This window comes from Phaenicophaeus curvirostris, chromosome 1, assembly GCF_032191515.1.
Source record: "Phaenicophaeus curvirostris isolate KB17595 chromosome 1, BPBGC_Pcur_1.0, whole genome shotgun sequence".
NCBI classification, from domain to species: domain Eukaryota; kingdom Metazoa; phylum Chordata; class Aves; order Cuculiformes; family Cuculidae; genus Phaenicophaeus; species Phaenicophaeus curvirostris.
The window spans coordinates 28171508-28190609 of NC_091392.1; the positions used below are offsets into that span (position 1 = coordinate 28171508).

At 38.6% G+C, this 19102-nt stretch overlaps 1 protein-coding gene across 1 annotated transcript in view; it reads right to left on the bottom strand.

Annotated features, from left to right (window-relative positions):
* The window catches only part of ZNF277 (zinc finger protein 277), a 55155-nt gene that overhangs the window by 15059 nt on the left and 20994 nt on the right, over nucleotides 1-19102 (bottom strand). The window contains exons 2-6 of the mRNA XM_069851304.1: nucleotides 17721-17919; nucleotides 14491-14579; nucleotides 12617-12699; nucleotides 2011-2102; nucleotides 561-671 (exon numbers count right to left, since the gene is read on the bottom strand). Coding sequence (XP_069707405.1) covers nucleotides 561-671; nucleotides 2011-2102; nucleotides 12617-12699; nucleotides 14491-14579; nucleotides 17721-17919 — 574 coding nt within the window. The remainder of the gene's footprint in view (nucleotides 1-560; nucleotides 672-2010; nucleotides 2103-12616; nucleotides 12700-14490; nucleotides 14580-17720; nucleotides 17920-19102) is intronic.

Here is a 19102-nt window from a genome sequence, read left to right on the forward strand (position 1 = left end):
AGTTTCTTGCTTTATACTACCCAAGTTCTTCTCCCAAATTCCCTTCAGCTATCTCAGCTTTACATGTTTCTGAGACAGCATATACATTGACTTTCCCCTTCTGCTCCGGGATATATCCTGTAAGCAGCAGAAAAGGAACAGAGCAAACATTCCACGTTATTGATATACAGAGAGGCAAACAAAGACTGGCATGAGAAATCTACATTAAGTGACTAAAGAGCTGTCTAGCAAAGAGATTGTTATGATGAGAAACAAGAACATTAACAGTTATGAGAAAAAAGGACATGCGGTTACTGATGTCAATGGAAACTGCGCAATGCATACCAACTAAAGCAGTGCATATGACTCCATTTTTCCAGCAAACACATCCTACGAATTTTTATGAATCACCTTTCAATAAGTCAACCAGAAGTCTTCTAAGAGCACTCTCAATAAACTTACATTCTCTCTTTGTTTCTTCTTAACTATGAACGTTGAATTAAATTTAAACAGATTTATTTCATTATTAAAAGAAATATGATCTAAGTCCACTAAAAAAACGCAAACAAAAAAATACTTACTTGTCAAGCTTCTTCTGTAATACTGACAAAAACTCATTGCAATTCACAATGTTATCTGGCAGACCAATGTTAAAAGCATGCTCTCTTGCCATATGATTGAGAAGGACGGATCTACAAAAGACATTCAAAAAGAACGTTACATATTTTTGTATACTTATGAGAATTACTTAATTAGTGGCTTGAAATACACCAATTACTCTTAAAATTCATAAAAGCCAACATTAAATAAACAATAATAGCGTTGCTGCCAATGCTAGAAAAAAAAGAATGCAACATTACTGAAATGTGAAGCTCTCAATTTCAATTTCACCTCTGCTAAACATTCAGTAACATTTCAACTGCTTAATCCGCATGCATGAAATATAATCCTTGAAAGGAAAATTACAATACAGTTTATTTTGACCCTCGCTCTTAGCAAGGCTCATTTATTAACTTAAATAAGCAAATCATGTTTCAAACAACTGTCTTGAGAAACATTCAAAAAAGCCATTTGTCAGTTTTCTCTACGCTGGTTAGCAAAGCAGAAATTTGTGGGTTTTACATGCTTTTACATCAATATTGCTTCACACAGCACTGCCAGCATGAACAGCGCTCAAAACTATGCATGACCAAACCTCATGGAAAGTTAGATTTGCACTGGTTATTTTCTTAGGTGCCAGCATCTCTATGTGTCTGGGCTTCTGGGGAGTAAAGAAATATCCAAGTGAAATATCCAAGGTGTAATTTTCAAACCAAGTATTCTACCTGTCAGACTCAACAGTAAGCAGAGGATAAGGTCCTTGGGTGCTGAAACATGAACTTCACTATACTAGGCAGTAAAGAGAATAGGACACTTACACAACATTGGGATGACCTCCAGGGATATTACCCCAAGTTAGGCTAGATTTCCAGAGTACCAGAATTACCCGTGCAAGCAGGCATTCAGAGATAAGACTCAGTCTCTCCAGCTGAAACTGATTTATTATGTATAAACAAATTTTCATCAAGCTGCTTGCATTTGACTGATGCTGCAAAGCATTCCATTCTCACTCTAATTTTCTGCTCTTCTTTTTCATCTGATCTTCAAATTCACATTGGTTTGGTAAGGTTTAAACAGGAAAATGTGTAACTTGATGGAAATATTTTTAACAGCTGTAATGGCTCTCATTGCCACTAAAACAACTGCCAAAAAGCTCTCTCCCTTTAAAATGGTTTGGTTCCCAACTCTAGCTTAATGTGTAGTATAAAAAGTTGCAGTGGAATAAATAAAGGATTGAGAAGTAGGGTAAAGTCTATTTAAAATGACACTGCAGATGAAAGAAATACTTAAAACTATACCTTAAAATTAATTCTGCCTTCCAAGTCCTACCATTAGGCACTAATGGGTTCGATGACATCAAAACCACAAAGAAAGACGCTGAGCAGATATGAAAAAAAACAAAAGCAAAAGCAAACAGGTCAATAAACAAACCTGTTTCCTGTGAATTCCTGATCACAGAACATGCACATACTGTGAAAACTAGTGTCATATCTCTCTTGCTGTTGCTGTTCTAGAATTTCTCTCTATGAAAAGAAACATACAGTTATTCAGTTAAAAATCAGAATTATTCCATCACATAGGCTTAATATACCTCTATACTTACTGGTAACAATGAACATATAAAAGTAAAATGTACTGCTGACACAAACCAGATATTAGTATTTTTTAGGGTGGCTTCTCACAAAAATTGCAAATTTTTTCAAAGGCAGCATGCGCTCCAGACAAGTGCCAGTAAACTTCTCCTAATGTTATAGAAGGTATATGGAAAGAAGTACAATCCACAGTGAGATTTTACACAACTATTAAATGATGCTGTAAACAACATATCAGTTTATTGTTTCTACTTATGGTTCAGATTTACTTCTGGCATCAGTGAGCAGTTTTATAGGTAACCACATAATGCTCACTGGAATCATAAACAATTTTACATGGCTAATTGCAGGCAATCTAGAAAACTTTTTCAAAATATAGAACAATGACAAGAGCCCTGGCAGATTCTGCAAGGAACTATGGCACATAGTAAACTCTGACTAACTATGCTGATTGCCTTTACCACTAGTCCTGTATAATGTAAAGCAAAAGGCTAGGCTAGATGCTTTACAGCGCTCGACCACAATCATGTAGCAGGTGAATTTCTCTGGTGCTGTATCAGCACTCAGGCAGTTACACCATGGAGCTACTATACACTTCAGATGGAAAGGCCATAATAATCTGGGACATGGGAGAATCAGTGTTTGGATTAAAATTTAGCATATTTTCAGTCTGACAGTATACTACCCTGTACTTTTGTCTTAAGTACTGATAACTGGTAAAGGATTTATTTTCTGTGCAACGTAGAGGTGCTGCTGTCTGCTTTCTGACATTCAGGATCCTGACTGAATTTCCTAGGGGATTTTCTCAATCTCTTTATCTCCTTAAAGCCTGCAACAGTGGAGCTTTGTGTTTCTCACCTACCTCTTTAGTACTTTTTTTTGTGTGGATTAAGGCCCAAACTTGCACAGAGTCTACATCTAAAGGAAAAAACCCAGGAACAAATAAGAGGAATGTTTGAGTTATCATCGTTACAGCCTCAAATGTTTCCTGCAGCATGGATGGGCTGGTGTGAGCTTACCACAACACACCTCCTGGCCCACTGAGAGACAGCAAGAGGCTGATACTGGGCAAATATTAATAAATGTTCTGTTGTCTTCTTTTCCACAAGAGGAGCGTGCTGTATCTCGCAAGGGGCAGTGGGATGAAAAGAGTGCCTGCTGGGGAGTGCAGGAGCACACCACACCTGCGTTACATTTGACGCAGCATCAGTGGCTGCTGTGGGGGATGAGTGCAGAGTCCCTCAGCCCACTTGAGGGCCCATATTCAACCACACCATTCAGGACCTGTAGCTGTTGCACACCTGCTAAGAGTCTGTTACCCTGAAAATGCAGATCCTGGGGCTTTTTTTGTTTGTTTTTGTACTACAAGGTGTACATTTTATGTTGGAGTCACGCTCAGCAGTGCCTATTCAAATTCCAGGCCATATCTGCTGCATTATGCAAAACGTCAACTAACAGAAATAAATTCCTGGTTTTTTTGAAAGAGATAAACAAAGCATAACACATTTTGTGAAAGCCCTACAGCAGAGATGCAATTAAGTAAGGATGTCTGTCTGCTTCACGTGGGCAGTGAACAGCTCACAGCACAACAGTAAGAACTGGGGCTTTCACTGGAGCTTGGAGCTGTCACCTCTCTCCACTCAGCAGCACACCTAAGGCAGTTCACTAAACCTTGAACCTGGAGGCATCTGTGTATAGTTTATACACTTTGCAAAATGCCTTAGAAACAAGGTCAAAGGAGATCAAAAGATACCACGTAAAATTCAAACATTAAGATAGCAAGGGTTTAAACACCCTCAACCTAACATTAATGTTAGTCCAACATAGCCTCCTACTTGTACTTTATGAGGAGGGAAGAAAAATGTTCTGCGATATTTGGCTGCCTTACTCCAGACTCCCATCTCATCCAAACTGCCCTGGTGAGCTGCTCTCAGTTCTGCCTGGGGGGGGAAGAAGCAGCGTACTGTATCCTCCAGACAGATGGTGCTCCTGCTGCTCTGCTCTCTCACACTTTCTGTTTAGCCCTACACCAGCACCCTCAGCAGCCGAGAAACTCTGACTAGCCCAGCATCATTGCTTTATCAATTTATTCAACAGAGTTCAAAAAATATTTCCCAGGGTACATCCCTTTATCACCTTTATCAGATGTTGGCATCGTTAGAAGGAACTTTCCAAGCCAGAAAGAAAATCTTGTACTTGCACAGGTGAGGAATTTAAAGCACTGATTCAAGTGAAGTATGGTGAAAGCAAGAGGTTTGCTTTCCTTCCCTACAGACATTTTCAACCCTCCACTTCATTGAATCATAGAATGACCAGGTTGGAAGAGACCCACCGCATCACTGAGTCCAACCATTCCTATCAAACACTAAACCATGTCCCTTAGCACCTCGTCCACCCGTGCCTTAAACACCTCTAGGGATGGTGACCCAACCACCTCCCTGGGCAGCCTGTTCCAGTGCCCAATGACCCTTTCTGTGAAGTATTTTTTCCTAATGTCCAGCCTAAATCTCCCCTGGTGGAGCTTGAGGCCATTCCCTCTTGTCCTGTCCTCCGTCACTTGGGAGAAGAGGCCAGCACCCTCCTCTCTACAACCTCCTTCCAGGTAGTTACAGAGAGCAATGAGGTCTCCCCTCAGCAATGAGGTCTCCCCTCAGCCTCCTCTTCTCCAGGCTAAACAACCCCAGCTCTCTCAGCCGCTCCTCGTAAGACTTGTTCTCCAGTCCCCTCACCAGCTTTGTTGCTCTTCTCTGGACTCGCTCCAGAGCCTCAATTGCTGGGACTCTGAAGGAAGAACAGCAATGACAATATCTTGCATAAAACTTCTGAGATGTTTCCTGAGTGGAGACTTTCAGCTTGTAATGAAAGTCAAACTTAAATGAAGGTTAAACTGAATGTATGAGGTAGGTAATGAGTAATTTATTTTAATACTCACACCAGTTTCTAAACACTTCAAAATTTTGGGGCTGTTCGCATAAATTCATGGCTGATACTAAGATAAAAATACCAAAAATATTTAGCCATCAAGATTTTGCAGTACTCTTTTAGGATACTGTGTCATAGCAAAGTTTCAGAGAATGAGAGGACAAAGTTAACTGAGGAAAAATCACATGTATTATTTTTCTTTTTCCATAATGAATAAAAGAATTAAGCAGAGACACAAAAGGTAATTCAAAACACTAAAACAGTGTTTACACCAGGACAATAATCTTCAAATATACCAGTGCAATAAAGTATTAAGACAAAAGAAATCTGATCATCTGCGTGACAATTCATAACTTGGAGTCTAAACAAATGCCCCACATGTCCATGATGCTCAGTTTGGGGTTGTGAGAACTTCAGACTTTCTCCTAGGAGATGGTAATTTAAAATGTGTCTTGAAAAAAATGTGCCTGTTCTTGGAAAGCAATATTTTGTAAAAAACTACTTGGTTTTTTTCAGAAGTGCTTAAGCATTATGCATTAGCAAGAATTCACATTGATAATCACTAAAAGATGAAAAATGCATACTTACAGCTGGTAAGCACTTTTCCCTGAACAATTACTTTGTCTCTCAAGAGATATTCACGATATACAAAATGCCTTTCAAAAGGTAAGACTAAAACCAAACTCCATCAAATGCCAAAAGCCATAGACTCGGGACAGTTGGTTTTATGGCGCATTAGACTTCTCTGACATTGTAATTCCTGATACTCTTCCCTCCAACATACACTGTATCCCAGATGCTAAATTATCTTTCTTTATTGCTGTCAGACCACTGCTTTTTGGTGTTTTTTAATCATGAAATCCTTTACTAACAAGACTCTCATAAATAATTTACATAGCTATTTAAATATATGGCTTGGATCACTGACACAGAACAACCATTCAGAACCACTACTCGTCACAAGTTTTGCTGCTTTTGATTCCAACCTAAAGAAATAATTGATGGTCAAAATTTTGCCTGTTTTTTTTTCTGCTGCGTCAGTTAGTCTGACAAAAAAAAAATTACTTCTTTATCCAAACCTTGTTTCTCTTATAATACCAGAACTTCTGACAGATAAGAAATCAAAGTAGAAAGTTAGCTTCTTCTCTAGCTCTGAGACAGAGGCAGATTGAACTATGCAGACTGGGACAAGATCACACAGTGAATTTGTGACTGCAGTGAGATCTGAGCTTCTCATTCCTCAGTCCAAAAACCTGCTTGTGCAGTGCAGGATGGATTCTGCAGTTCAGCCAGTAAAGCAGAGCTAACAGCAGTGTGTGTCTTCTTTTTTATTTAGATGTTCAGGACCAAAAAAAAATTTGCTGCCATAAGCCCTGATAAGGCAAAGTCCAAAGTCTCTATTTGAAAGACTTAAGCACACAAGTAGACTCAGCTATTGTGTTGCACTACTGGCTGGATTGAGGCAAGAACATTTTGTTGTTTAGGGTTCTTGTTGGCATCTCCCTTGCCAGTTCTGGCCCTTTGCTCTCATCCTGTCTAGGCAAGAGACTAGAAAGACAGTATGTTATACAAATGATCACTTAAAAGAAGTTCCAATGAAAGCTTTTTATAAATGGTGCTATACCCTATGGGGTTTGAACAGTTTGCCTAAAGACGTTCCTTTGAAGAGGAAACTTCACAACTGTTACAGCATGAAGGACGAAAATATCTGAGCACTTAGTCACACTGTTGTGAATAGTGCACAATCACAGGGCACATTCCTTCTGTTATAATAACAGACTCATTAATACTACTGAAATCAGAGTGTCTGCCTAAGAAATAATGTGCTGCCAGAGACATCAGTGTGGGGGTGAATCTGGATCTAAATACTATGTGATAGAGACTTCACAATAAGAATATGTATTTTTTCAAGCTCTCCTAGGTGATCTCTCAAACACACAGTGTGTATCTTTAGTTGTAGTTTCTTCCAATTTAAATAAGAGTTAGATTTCCCTGCTGAGTGTTCACAGAAAGTAGCTATTGCTGTAGGCAAAGGAAGAGAGTGAAAGAGATTCTCGTTTAAAAACAAAACAAAAATCCCATGCTGACAGATCACAAGAAGAAACTGCTTATACACTTTGCTGGCAACAAAACAAACCAGCCCAGTACACTCAAAGACTAGGATTGGTGATATGTGAGACGCACTACTGTATCTAAAAACTTGCCAGGCACATCATTTGACAATTATACATACTGTTAGGATAAACTACTTCTGGAGTAAGACAACATTTAGTTCTGCGTCTACGTTTTCCTCAAGACTAATGAGCTTTAGACTGAGCTTGTAGCTGCTAAACAGTAAAAATATTCAGAGAGAGTCATGGTATCAGGAACTTCAAGTCTCTGTAAAGACCACCTAACAACGTACTGTCTTACCCCTTGACTACAGACAAAACCCTAGCTTCCAATTCTGTAATCATTACCATGTCTTCTACAATGTTATCTCAAGAAGAGTGTCTTTTCTTTAATATTATCAGAGATACCTGCTGGAGAAGCCCTTCGTGAAAGAAGCTTAGCTATAAGGTGTGTGGAAACATGAAGCATTTATTCGGATAAGACATCTAGTCTGGAGAAAACTCAAAATTTTTGAAGCCAGCTGTCACACTGGTGATCCAAGGTACATATGTCTGCTAACTACTTTGTGCACTTTTCCCTTTCATCCAGTGAATATGAAAATCCATACATAGTTCAGGAACATCATAAACAGAGTCCCACTGGCTAGGCAGACAGATCAGCATGTCACAGACTGTGACATAAGGAATGAAGGATGATGGCATTAGAGACTCACTTTCGGGACAGAGAGGAGAGGAAGGCAATGGGGCAGTAATTACTACCATTTAATAGATGTTGCTTATCTGGTGACAAAACTGAGAGTACTACACTTCATCTGGTACATGCTGAACACCGAAGTGGACATTCCTGACTTTTTACTAGATATTTAGATGAGAGGTTGCCACAAAACTCTGTGAACAAGAATGAAGTAGGACAAGGAATGAGTAGTGTCTTTCTAAATCTTTTTGGTTGAGTTCAAGGCACAAGCATAGATCAACATGCTCCACAGAGGAATATATAGCTAATGAAACAGAGACAAAGTAAGGAGCGTTTAAGAATATCATCATATGGCTGGGGAAAAAAGGCTACCACTGAGCCTCCTGACAAGAAAGAGCATCTCAGGTTATCAGCTTGTCAGCTAAGAGGGGAGACTTTAAACCAGGTTTGAAAGGACAGCCTAAAAAAATCCTGAGAGAAATAAGAGTTGTGACTGACGGGATAAACAGGACGTTGTAAAGCAAATGGTGGTTGAGAAAGAATGTAAGAGGGAAATCAAGCTGGACAGCTTGCTGAACCACAGACCTTAGGCAGACTGAATGAGTACAACGAACAAACAGAAACTTAACTGGCATTACAATGAATTGGCAAAAATCTCAATATTGGAATACAAGTGTTATAAATTTATTGTGAAACCTCTAAGGTGCATTCTCCTCATTCTTGTTTTGTATGGCAAGTTGACTCTTGGGAATAGTGAAAATATTTTTTTCCGTACCTTATCCTCAATTCCAGTCCAGTCTGCAGAGCTCAAGTCTGAAGTAATCAGCAGGAATGACTAACTAGGATGGCTATAAGGAATTGTTCCCCTAGCTGTCTGTCCCACTTGCTCTTACGTTTTTCCTCTTTTCCCCACTGCTCCTCTTCCTGAGTTGACAGAGCTACCTAAGTATTAGAACCTACTCTTGAAAAGGCAGTAATCAATGACAGGTCAGACAACTCAGGCTTTGAAGGGTACTGTGACTCTGACATAGAAGACATTCCTGGAGCTTGTTCAGGAAGCTAAGTCAATTTAAAAAAGGGACAAAGAGTTTCATGATATTATGAAAACTATGTAACTGTGCAAAGATTTATGAAAAAGAACAGAGGGTTGAAATTACAGTAGACATGCATCTCAGGCCAAGCTGAAGCAGGAGAAAGGTGAAGTTTGTCTGAACTAAGACAAGCAAAAGAAGATGGAGGCAGGCTAACACAGTAAAATAGAATAGCAAAATCCAACCTTCTCCCACCCCCAAACACATTAGAAATAATAAGCAAAGAAAAGCAGAGATACATTGCTTAATATAGCAAGAGACCGAACACAGACAAAAGATGATTTCTTGCAGTATTCAGGGCTTCAGTCTTTACGGAAGGGTTAATTATGTCACAACCATTAATGAAATGCACTTAACACAAAAGAAACAAAGAACTGAGACCAGAAAAGGGTAAGAAAGGGTGAAAAGCTGGACATTATACATATTCAAATCTGACAGAATTTACTCAAGATTCACTACAGAATTAGATAAAACAATTTCTGACCACTAGCTTGACAATTCTTCAAAAACTTCTGGAGGATAGGCAAGGATCCAGAATGCTTGAGAAAAGCAATTAAATACCGAACACGGGGAAAGAAAGACCTATAGAATTTCAGATGCAAGTATTAACATGCTGATGTTATTAACTATTCTGTAGGCACTTCTGATGCTGCTTGATGCTAAATTAGGCTAACACCTCGATCTCTTTCAGCACATCACTTCAACTCCTTTAATCTTTTCTCAGATTAAGCTTGTAACAAAATTGAGATCATAAACCAGCTCATCCTGGGAAACCAGTACAGCCAAGTATTCCGAACATCCATGTATACCTCTCCAGTTTTGGTGAAGATTCCTCCTCAGAGTCTATCTAATGGGAGGAACAGCGGCCTCCTCACCTAAAACAACCAGTCAAATGACAGGAGAATAGCAGTAAACATGACAGCAAGACAAAATCAATGCTTGGGTAGACAGTTGTTAACAGTAACTCCCTACCACAAAACAGTGTGTTTTCAAAACATTGGTTTGGGATTTTTACCTTTTTAAAAAAAATCTGAAACATAAGCCCAAGTAGCTTATAATGACAGTGCCTCTCCTAGTATCTCAAGTTTTGCTGCCAGGCCATCCCTGGTACTGCTTCACAACTACATACTGTTCATCAAGACTTTGTTTTTCCAAAAGCCTGTATCTATTTTGTGCTACATAACCTTGTCAGCTATTTCAGCAAGCTGTGCTCTATAACCTAGTTCAGGCTCATTCCTTGGCCTCTCTCAATACATCACAGTCACCATAATGTCTCTGCACGACATCCACCTTGGCTGGCTCCCCTGCTGCAATACAGCTTGAGATATTTCTAAAACTGAGTTTCAAAACTGCAAAATTAAATGCTTCAGCTAGCACATTTTAAAGACAACATTTATTCTTTTTTTGGGCTTGCGGTTGGAGACAGCAGTCAGGATTCAAAGGCTGCAGAAAAATCACCAGAAGTTCTATAGTTCTGGTCTTTATTCTGCGCAACTCTCATAAGCCCATTTGCCAGCTCACTCTTAATTGCTGGACTTGTCTAGAGGTAAAAGACTTTGCAGAGCAAAATAACTATTTAACTTGCAAGTCAACACTCAGATTGTAGCAAAAGGAAATGAAAAACTAAACAGACTTTATTGCTGTAACTAAAGCAGTGACTCCATCAGCCCCCAACTACAGCTGCAGCCTGATTTCACGTAATCCTGCTGCAAAAATGGAAGATACAATCCTGATACTTAAAACAGTGCTAATAGCAAAGGCTATTTCACAGTAAAATAAGAATGCATATCTCTTTCTTTTCTAGCTTAATGACTCTGATAAACAAACTCAGCACTTGCACTGGGCTAAATCCTGCACTCTTTTCTGCACTGAGGAAGTATCTGTTTGCAGACAAGATTAAACAGCTCACCTGCCAACAGATTCTGCACTCCCTTGACACTAGCAATGTAGAGAAGGCTCAGTTGGAATAGGATTGCATAGCACAAAAAACTACAGGAAACAAATGCCCTTTAGAAAAAGAAAAAGTACCGTCCAATGTGTAGCAGCCAGGATGTACTATTACAATAGACAGTTCTACAGAAATAATAGCCGCATGCTCAATCACGACACACTTTACTTCCTCAAAGCCCCAAACACCACAATATATGCTTGTGAAATAAACATCATTATGACACTGCAAGCCCACGGGCAACGTTCAAGACGTCTTTCATAACCTCAAAGGCATTATAAGAAATTGGCACAAGGAATTGCAACAATGACGTACAGTGAAGAACCATCAAATCGACAACATTCTTAACCTTGAATGACTAAATTACTGAGGTTACAAAGAACCTTTTGCAATCACCTAGTCCAATCCCCATACTCAAACAGGGTCACTTTGAGCTGGTTGCCCATGGCTGTGTACAGTTGTGTTTTGACTATCTCCACAGATGGAGCCTCTACACCCTCTATGGGCAACCTGTTCTACTGTTTGACCACCTGCATAGCAAAAGATTGTCTTCTTGTTTTCAGATGGAATTACCTGATTTTCAATTTGTATCCATTGCCTCTTGTCTTGTTAGGGGGCATTACTGAGAAGAGTCTGGCTCCCCCTTCTTTACTCCTATCAAGTATTTAAACACATCAATGAGATCTCCCTAAGCCTCATCTTCCAGGCTTAACAGTCTCAGCTCTCCCAGTCTTTCTTTGAATAAAGGATATCTTTATGGTCTTTGTGACTCTTTGCTGGACTTGGTCAAGGACATCTGTATCCTTCTTGTACTGGGGAACCCAGCATTGGATCCAGCACTCCAGATGTGGTCTCACTACTGCTGAGTAGAGAGGAAGGATCCTTGACCTGCTGGCAACACTCTTCCTAATTCAGCCCAAAATGCTGTTGGCTGCCTTTGCTGTGAGTGTGCTTTACAGCACATGACTAATAAAAGACATAATGGCAGAGGGGGTGGAACTAGATGATCTTTAAGGTCTCTTCCAAGTGACAACTCTGAAAAAATACGAGGTCTGCCCAAACTACTAGGTTGCCATGACCAATCAAGAGGAACCTGAACAGTTCTCATTAGGACTCAACAGACAGCATTTCTTGTCCTCTGTATCTCACAGAAATGACACTGGCTACACTCTCTCCACTTATGCACTGTGGTTCTTGTAGGTATGCAGGCGTAAGTTAATGAAATGTGGGTAAAGGAGTGTGAATGCACAAAATCAACTTGCTTGAAAGTAAATAAGTATCATCTTCCCTTTTCACAATATCACACACTGAATTTTATTTTGCTAATTTCCCTACATGTACATTATTACACAAAAGACAGTGTGTCAATACATCGGAGATTCTTGCAAGAATTAAAAATGTTGAGCATGCTCAGTCTTTCTCAGTGCTCTGGATGTGTTTTCCACTCGTGTGGAACACCGACATACAACCTGTAAATCTATTCCAAGGAAAAACCTATAAACAAGGGGTTTGTGTATGTTTGTGCAGCAGCTAGGGAAATGAACTTAAAAAAATTATAAGAAATCAGAAGTTTGCAGTCTAGGAAAAAAACCTTTCACTTTAAAATGCCCCCTAAGTTACCATATATTACATTACAGAACTGTTTACCTCAAAAAAGTGAAAAAACAGTAATTTCTTACCAGCCTCTTTTGCTGCAGCTGTTCTCTAAGTATTCTGTCTTCTGGTAAAACATCACAAAGAAGAAAATAATTTTCTTGCTCTTCTGTTAAGAGATTAGGAAGTGTGGGTAATGGATGGGAAGTTGCAGCTGCTTTGAATACTTCTCGTACATAATTTGCTAAACTTTTGGAATGTGGTAAGAATGTAAGATGTGTTTTTTTAATCTATAAAAGTCAGCTATTTGATATCATAATTTAAAGAAATGTGCTTAAATATTTGTATATTCATATTTATAAGATCTTTATGGCACCTTTAATTTTATCTTGCATGCGAGATTTCCATTATTTCCCTAAGCAGTTGTCAGTTTTCAGTAGTTCTCGTCATTTCGTATACCCTCTCATTATCCTGACTGATCACATCTCCTTTCACCCTCAGATCTCATTTCATCTATAGATATGCACCACAATTATTCAGGAACACCCATTGAGACTTGCTAATTTGCATTTCTATTTATATGTTTTACCCACATTTTATGTTTATTAACTACTAAAATCTATTTATGTCCATATCCAATTTAATAATAAAGCAAACCTTAGTCAAAGGAATCACCTTGAAATTATTCGGTATGTAAGAAAAGATAAAAACAATTAAATATATTTTGCATTTGAAAGTTACTAATTAATCAGAGTTATGTGATTGGTGAACTGAAGTTACCATTATTAAGCCTTTTACAATTTTAAACCTGCTAGATTTCACCCTTTCCCATCTTTTCATACAGAAGCCTATGCGAGGAAGAGAAACCTCCTGATGTCTCAGCTATCAAATTTAAGGAGATAGTCATAAAAATTAACAAAATTATTAACAAAGAAACAATGGAGTATTCTCATTGTCCTCTGAAAGAGTTATTGATTGTTTACTATTCTATTGTATTTTCAAATGGAGTGCTAAGTATTAAATTTTCAGACACAAAGCCATACATATGTAAGAGAAATGTACATATGTTCCTTAAGAGTGGTTTTCATGTTTTCTAGGACTATTTTTCTTAAAATCAATTTGAAAAATCAAAACCGCTTATTCTCAGCTATTTTGTACTCAGTTTTTATCTTCCACACATCTCTGACAATTGCTGCATGCATTTTTTTCCTATTTTTTAAGCTCTCTGTGAAGAGTTAAAGATGTAGGAAGACCCTAACATTCTCTTATCTGCTTTTACATAAACTTTATTTTTCTGACAGAAAAGGGGAAGCTGAAGAAATGCATCATCTACTTCTGAGAAAAACACTTCCCTGACACAGCCATCACTGTCCTTATGATGGAATGTCCCGCAGAACCATGAAGTAGGATCTTTTGTCTTGGAGCTCAGAAAATGACAGTCATTGTACCCCTACCATGAAGATATTGTCTTCTAATACTCTTGGGGCAGCAAGCAGTGAGGCAGGGGAAAAGAAGGGTTATTGTGGCCCTGATGCCCAGGAAGCGTTAGCGTCATCATGAGGGAGGCAGACAGGGTGAAGTTGGAAAAGAAAGCTCACTGGGTTTGTTTCTCCATATGTCCAGAAGGACTGTCGCCAATTACTTATGCAGTGGGTGCCAAAGCTTCCCCATCCATGATGCAAGCACTGCTGGTTTTAGGCCTTGATTTGCAACTAGCTCTAATCTGATAGCACATTTAAGCATGTATTGGGTTCACCCTCACTCAGCACAGTGCTGAAACATGTCTTGCAGTCCTCAGAAAAGGTAAATTTAAATATTAAAAGTTAAGAGTTAAAAATCATTTCTGTCCTTTTCTGATGTAGTGCTGGGTAACTTCACAGTAGGTAGATCAAAGCAGCAGTATAGACCAGGAATTATCACATGATCTGGCCAACAGAGAGTAAACAAGCAGTATAGTTACCTAATGGAGCTTCCGAATTTGTTCTTATCACACTACAAAAGTCTGTGATGGGCTGTTCTGCAAACCTCTTCTTCCAATACAAGATGTATCTTTGAAAATAAGAGAGAAATGATTAGTGAAAAAGGAAGCATCAAAAGAAGTTTAATAAGCAGTTGATTAGCTCTTGCATTTTCCATTCTCTAAATTCTTAGGAGTGTTTGTGGTTTAATTCCTGTCTGTTTTTTCTTCCTTTAACCTAGTTTTCCAGTTCATCAAATTCATTCAACTTCATAAAAACTGGGTTTAACCATCCTGTCAAAGCGAAAAACTCAGTAAGACAGATTTGCATTAAGCTTTACTTGAACACTGTGACCTGTTCACATCTTTAGACAGAAGTGTCACTCAGATGCATCTTTATTGAAAAGATACACTACAGAGTACTCTCAAGTTCCCAAAATATTGTGGTCTGTGTTCTGCAAGATGAAAGCAGGAATGTGAAACTTAGTAAAAACACCAACTTGTCAGAACAGAGGTTTTGGCAGGTTTCCTGTGGAGTTACAATGAAAGCTGTAGTTTAGCAGACAACTAGAGAGAGAAAAATGAAGTCACCAAACACTTGGGGATGGGATATCAGACAGAATAAGGAAGCCCCTAAACACATTGTGAAGGTTTAACCCATCAACTACAGTTACTTAGAAACATTCTTGTGCTACCACTGTATCATAGCAGATCCCAACTGAGATTAAGTTCCCACTGAACTAGAAGCTACCGTTTAACCAATAAGAAACCATCACCTTCAATTATATGATGAAGGGAACCAAGCAATCCTTGTGATAATTACTCAGAATCTTACTATTAAAAAAAATCTGAAAATGCTTAAGTCTATGCTTATATTTATAGTTATAACTCATGTGCATGATATAAATTACGTGAAAGTCAGGAAGGTAAAAGATAACTATTTAATTATAGCTTCCTATTGACATGTCATAATTAGGAAAATAATTATAAAATATCATATATGTATGAGGACATTTCTAAATACAGCTTTTAATACTCGTGCAATCTAAAAGTTTGCTTGCTACAGCTATGACATCCCAGGGTGGTTTGTATTACCTCTATTTACCATCTATCTTACTATGTGAGGAATTTAACTGCAGCAGCCATGGAACTGGCACATATTTGTTTCTGCTAACTTTGACATGGAGAGGATTAACCTCTGGTACAGCAGACAGCTAAGGACAGTGAAGCCAGTATGCACTGATGAAGCTTATTCAGAGGCATCATTAAATGTCAGTAAGGTGAGTGTTTGGCTCTCCCCTGCCTACTCCACTGCTTATAATGCACAATGAAACAGTCTTGCTGCTACACAGAACAGCAAGTCTTCCAGAATAAGTAATCTTTCAGCTTTTAGGAAGTAAATCTGCAAACGAGGTGATATCGAGATGTCATTTCAGTTCTGTGCACTGAAATAAATTAACACCATTTAGACAAACTCATCTCACCATAACCATCAGTGCCGTGCAGCTTACTGTTAAAGGGTTTTGTACCATAAGGCTTAACCCAAAAAAATCAATAAACAAATAAAAGTCAATGCCTTGCCATAATTCCAGGGAGAAAAAATGAGTGATAAATATCCATAAGTGATCATGGCCAGTCATAGTGGAAGCTTATTCCCCTAATCTCTTCCCCTTTCCCTAATGCAAATGTATCTTTAGTCTTCCAAGTTTTTTTTAAAAAGTTTTCTATTAGCATTGCTCTTCTCCAAATTCTCTATTTCTTGCAGTTCTGTCAAGAAATGTATTCCTAAGACTGGTTGTAACTCAGTGCTAAGTATAAAAAAAATACTAAGTTTTCATACTTGTTTACCTGTATTTTCCACACTTCAGTTCAACACTTAAGATTGTACCTCCCTGTTTTGTGTTAGTATTAGACTATTTTACAGATATTCAGTACAGCAAATAAGAGAAGCCACACTTCAGAGTAACAACTCCATCATTTCACATCCTGGGGCCACTTTCTATAAGATTTGGCTACTTTCCAATTGCATTAGGCAGCAAAAAGAATCTAAATGGACACTTGCTTGAAAAGGTGATTTTAAAATACATTTCTATTAACACAGAATAATCCCTCAAGCACACTTGAACTGGAGGCCCATGACTGAGCAGCTCTGATTCCTTTATTTATCTGAGGAAATGAGGATTATCTCCAACAAACATTGCATTCTTGTTCTGCCTGCTTTCAGCTTGCAGCATAAAACCAAACAAAAACAAGTATCAGTTTTCAATTTTAAGCAACGTTAAGCTCATACATTTGAATAAGGATTCATATGGCTTACATTTCTCTTCCTACATTTCATCTTACTATTTTATTCTTTTTTGCATCTTGATAGACATAAGTTATTTGCTTTGTCTAGGTAATTAATCACAGAAGACTTACTAAAAAACTCCTTTTAGTTAAGAAATGCTCCAGCTAATATTTAAACACTGCAACAGGACTTATCTATAAACTGGCAGGTACCACAGAGCCTACTGCCTGGCCCATACATTGCTGTGTGTGAAAGCAAAATGCCAAGCAAGCTCCTAGTCTCTGAAGTTACAAGCCAGCTGAGGCCACGCCAGCTACTGGAGGAAGTTCAAAGAAAGAGAAAGCCAAATGTGACCCCGCTGAGATGATCAATGACACAGCAGTAAAAGGAGCCACAGTTGTATGTACATCATAGTACTGTAAAGTATAGTTAAGGATTACACGTGTGGGGAAATACTGACATTCTTAAAATAGGGCAAATGAATGTGAGATATCCTGTACCGAGCAGATTTTGCACACAATACACAGCTTTAGGACATTTTACAGTGGTAGAAATAATCTTATCCTATAAGAATAAACCCCAAAATTGTGAGAGTCGATTGTCTAGAATGCATTTAGCAAAATATACAGCTTTCTAGCTTGTATACAACTTGTTGATTAATGACAAAACCTGAGAAGTCCCTATGATATGTCAAAGAAAGCCTAACACAGGAACTGCCCTGTATTCTAATATCAAGTCTCCTGGTCCCAGCACCTTCTAGGGGCTGGAGAGCCGGAGGGGCATGGGAAAACAACCTTACAAGCCAGTAAGAAAAAGCTCACAAAATAAGTAATAAAAATCCTCCCACTGCTTTTTGAGGTATTTTAAAAAGATGATCGCTAGTTTTCTGAACCCTTCTGTAACATCTGCATTCATACACACTCATTTTAAACAATATAAGCCTTACCTTCTAAAATCTGCAACCAGTTTCACATCTGCTATGACGAGCTTGTGTTCAATAATCATGTGCTTCAGGAGCTGGTTTTGTTCTGCTAAAAGACAGCATTCTTTGCAGAAAACACAAGGCACATAGGGAGAACTTTCTACAGCAGCAACACCACCTGGACTTTCTGGCAGAGACAGAGGCTCCAAAATACACTCTGTATCTAAAAGAAATAAAAAGAGTAATTAATTTTGACTACACAAATAAATTTACATCACTTGCAGTACTTACAGGCAGCACAGGCAAAACTTGTTTAGTTTGGTCTCAGTTTTGTTGCAGGGATCACTCCAGCAACAAGGTGCTTGGAAGAAAATTGACTATTATTTCCAAGAAGGATGGGGGGAGGTTAGCACAGGACAGTTCTCAAGTATCTGCTCCAGCTGAAACTCCCAGTTGACACCAAGTCAATTGGACAGAAGTACTCTGCTTATTGCTAAAGGAAGCTTTATGATGAGAATCCTACTTTTCTTCTTCTCACTACCTAGTCTACCTGTTGAAATGAATGAAGCTACTCTTTGCCACATTCATCATACTATTAGGAAGGCTTTACACCTTACAGCACAACCTTTTTTGTATGCTGATTTCTCTTAATTATGTTTTTCTTTACTGCACAATACTTCTACCATCTTCTGATCGATGCTTGAAGGTCTGTATGCATTTGTCTTACCTTTTTTTTTCCCCATTAGCATCTCACTTCCTGTTCTGTGACAAAGGAAAAGACTATTCTTGGTAAAGATCATTGCCACACGGAAGCTTATGCCCACCGAAACACATCCTCACTGTACAGCTGCTGAGGAGGGGCCAGCCATGCCCCATGGGGGAAGGTCAATGGCCAGTGTTTATGCTGTATTCCGCTAGTCATAGGTTGCTCAAATGCCAGCACACAGAGGTGAGCCACCAGCTGATGTTCTCCAAGTTCGCGGCTGTTTGTAGTTAAACAAGTGAGTGGATTGCCCAATACTGCAGCAGTATTGCAAACAAGCAGACCAACCTAGGGTGTATGTGTTTCCCCCCTGGCAGTGTAAATTCATAAACTCTTCCAATGGTATGAATTAGTGTAATTTATTAAGAAACACTCTGTGACCAACAGATTTCAACAGCTGGTCCCGCTAGTCTAACTAAATTCCAGTTGTCTGGAAATAAACTACAGTATTTGTTTTCTGAAAAAAATCATCTCACTTTTTGGTAAGGGCTTATATTAAAAGCAAATGTCAATTTCAATATATATCTTTGATTTCAGCTACATAAATTTAGGATAGCAAAATGAGGGGAAAAGCAAACAGAAGCTCCTCAATAGTTCCTGCATGATGAGCATGCAAACGGAAAACATCATGAGTCTCCTTAAT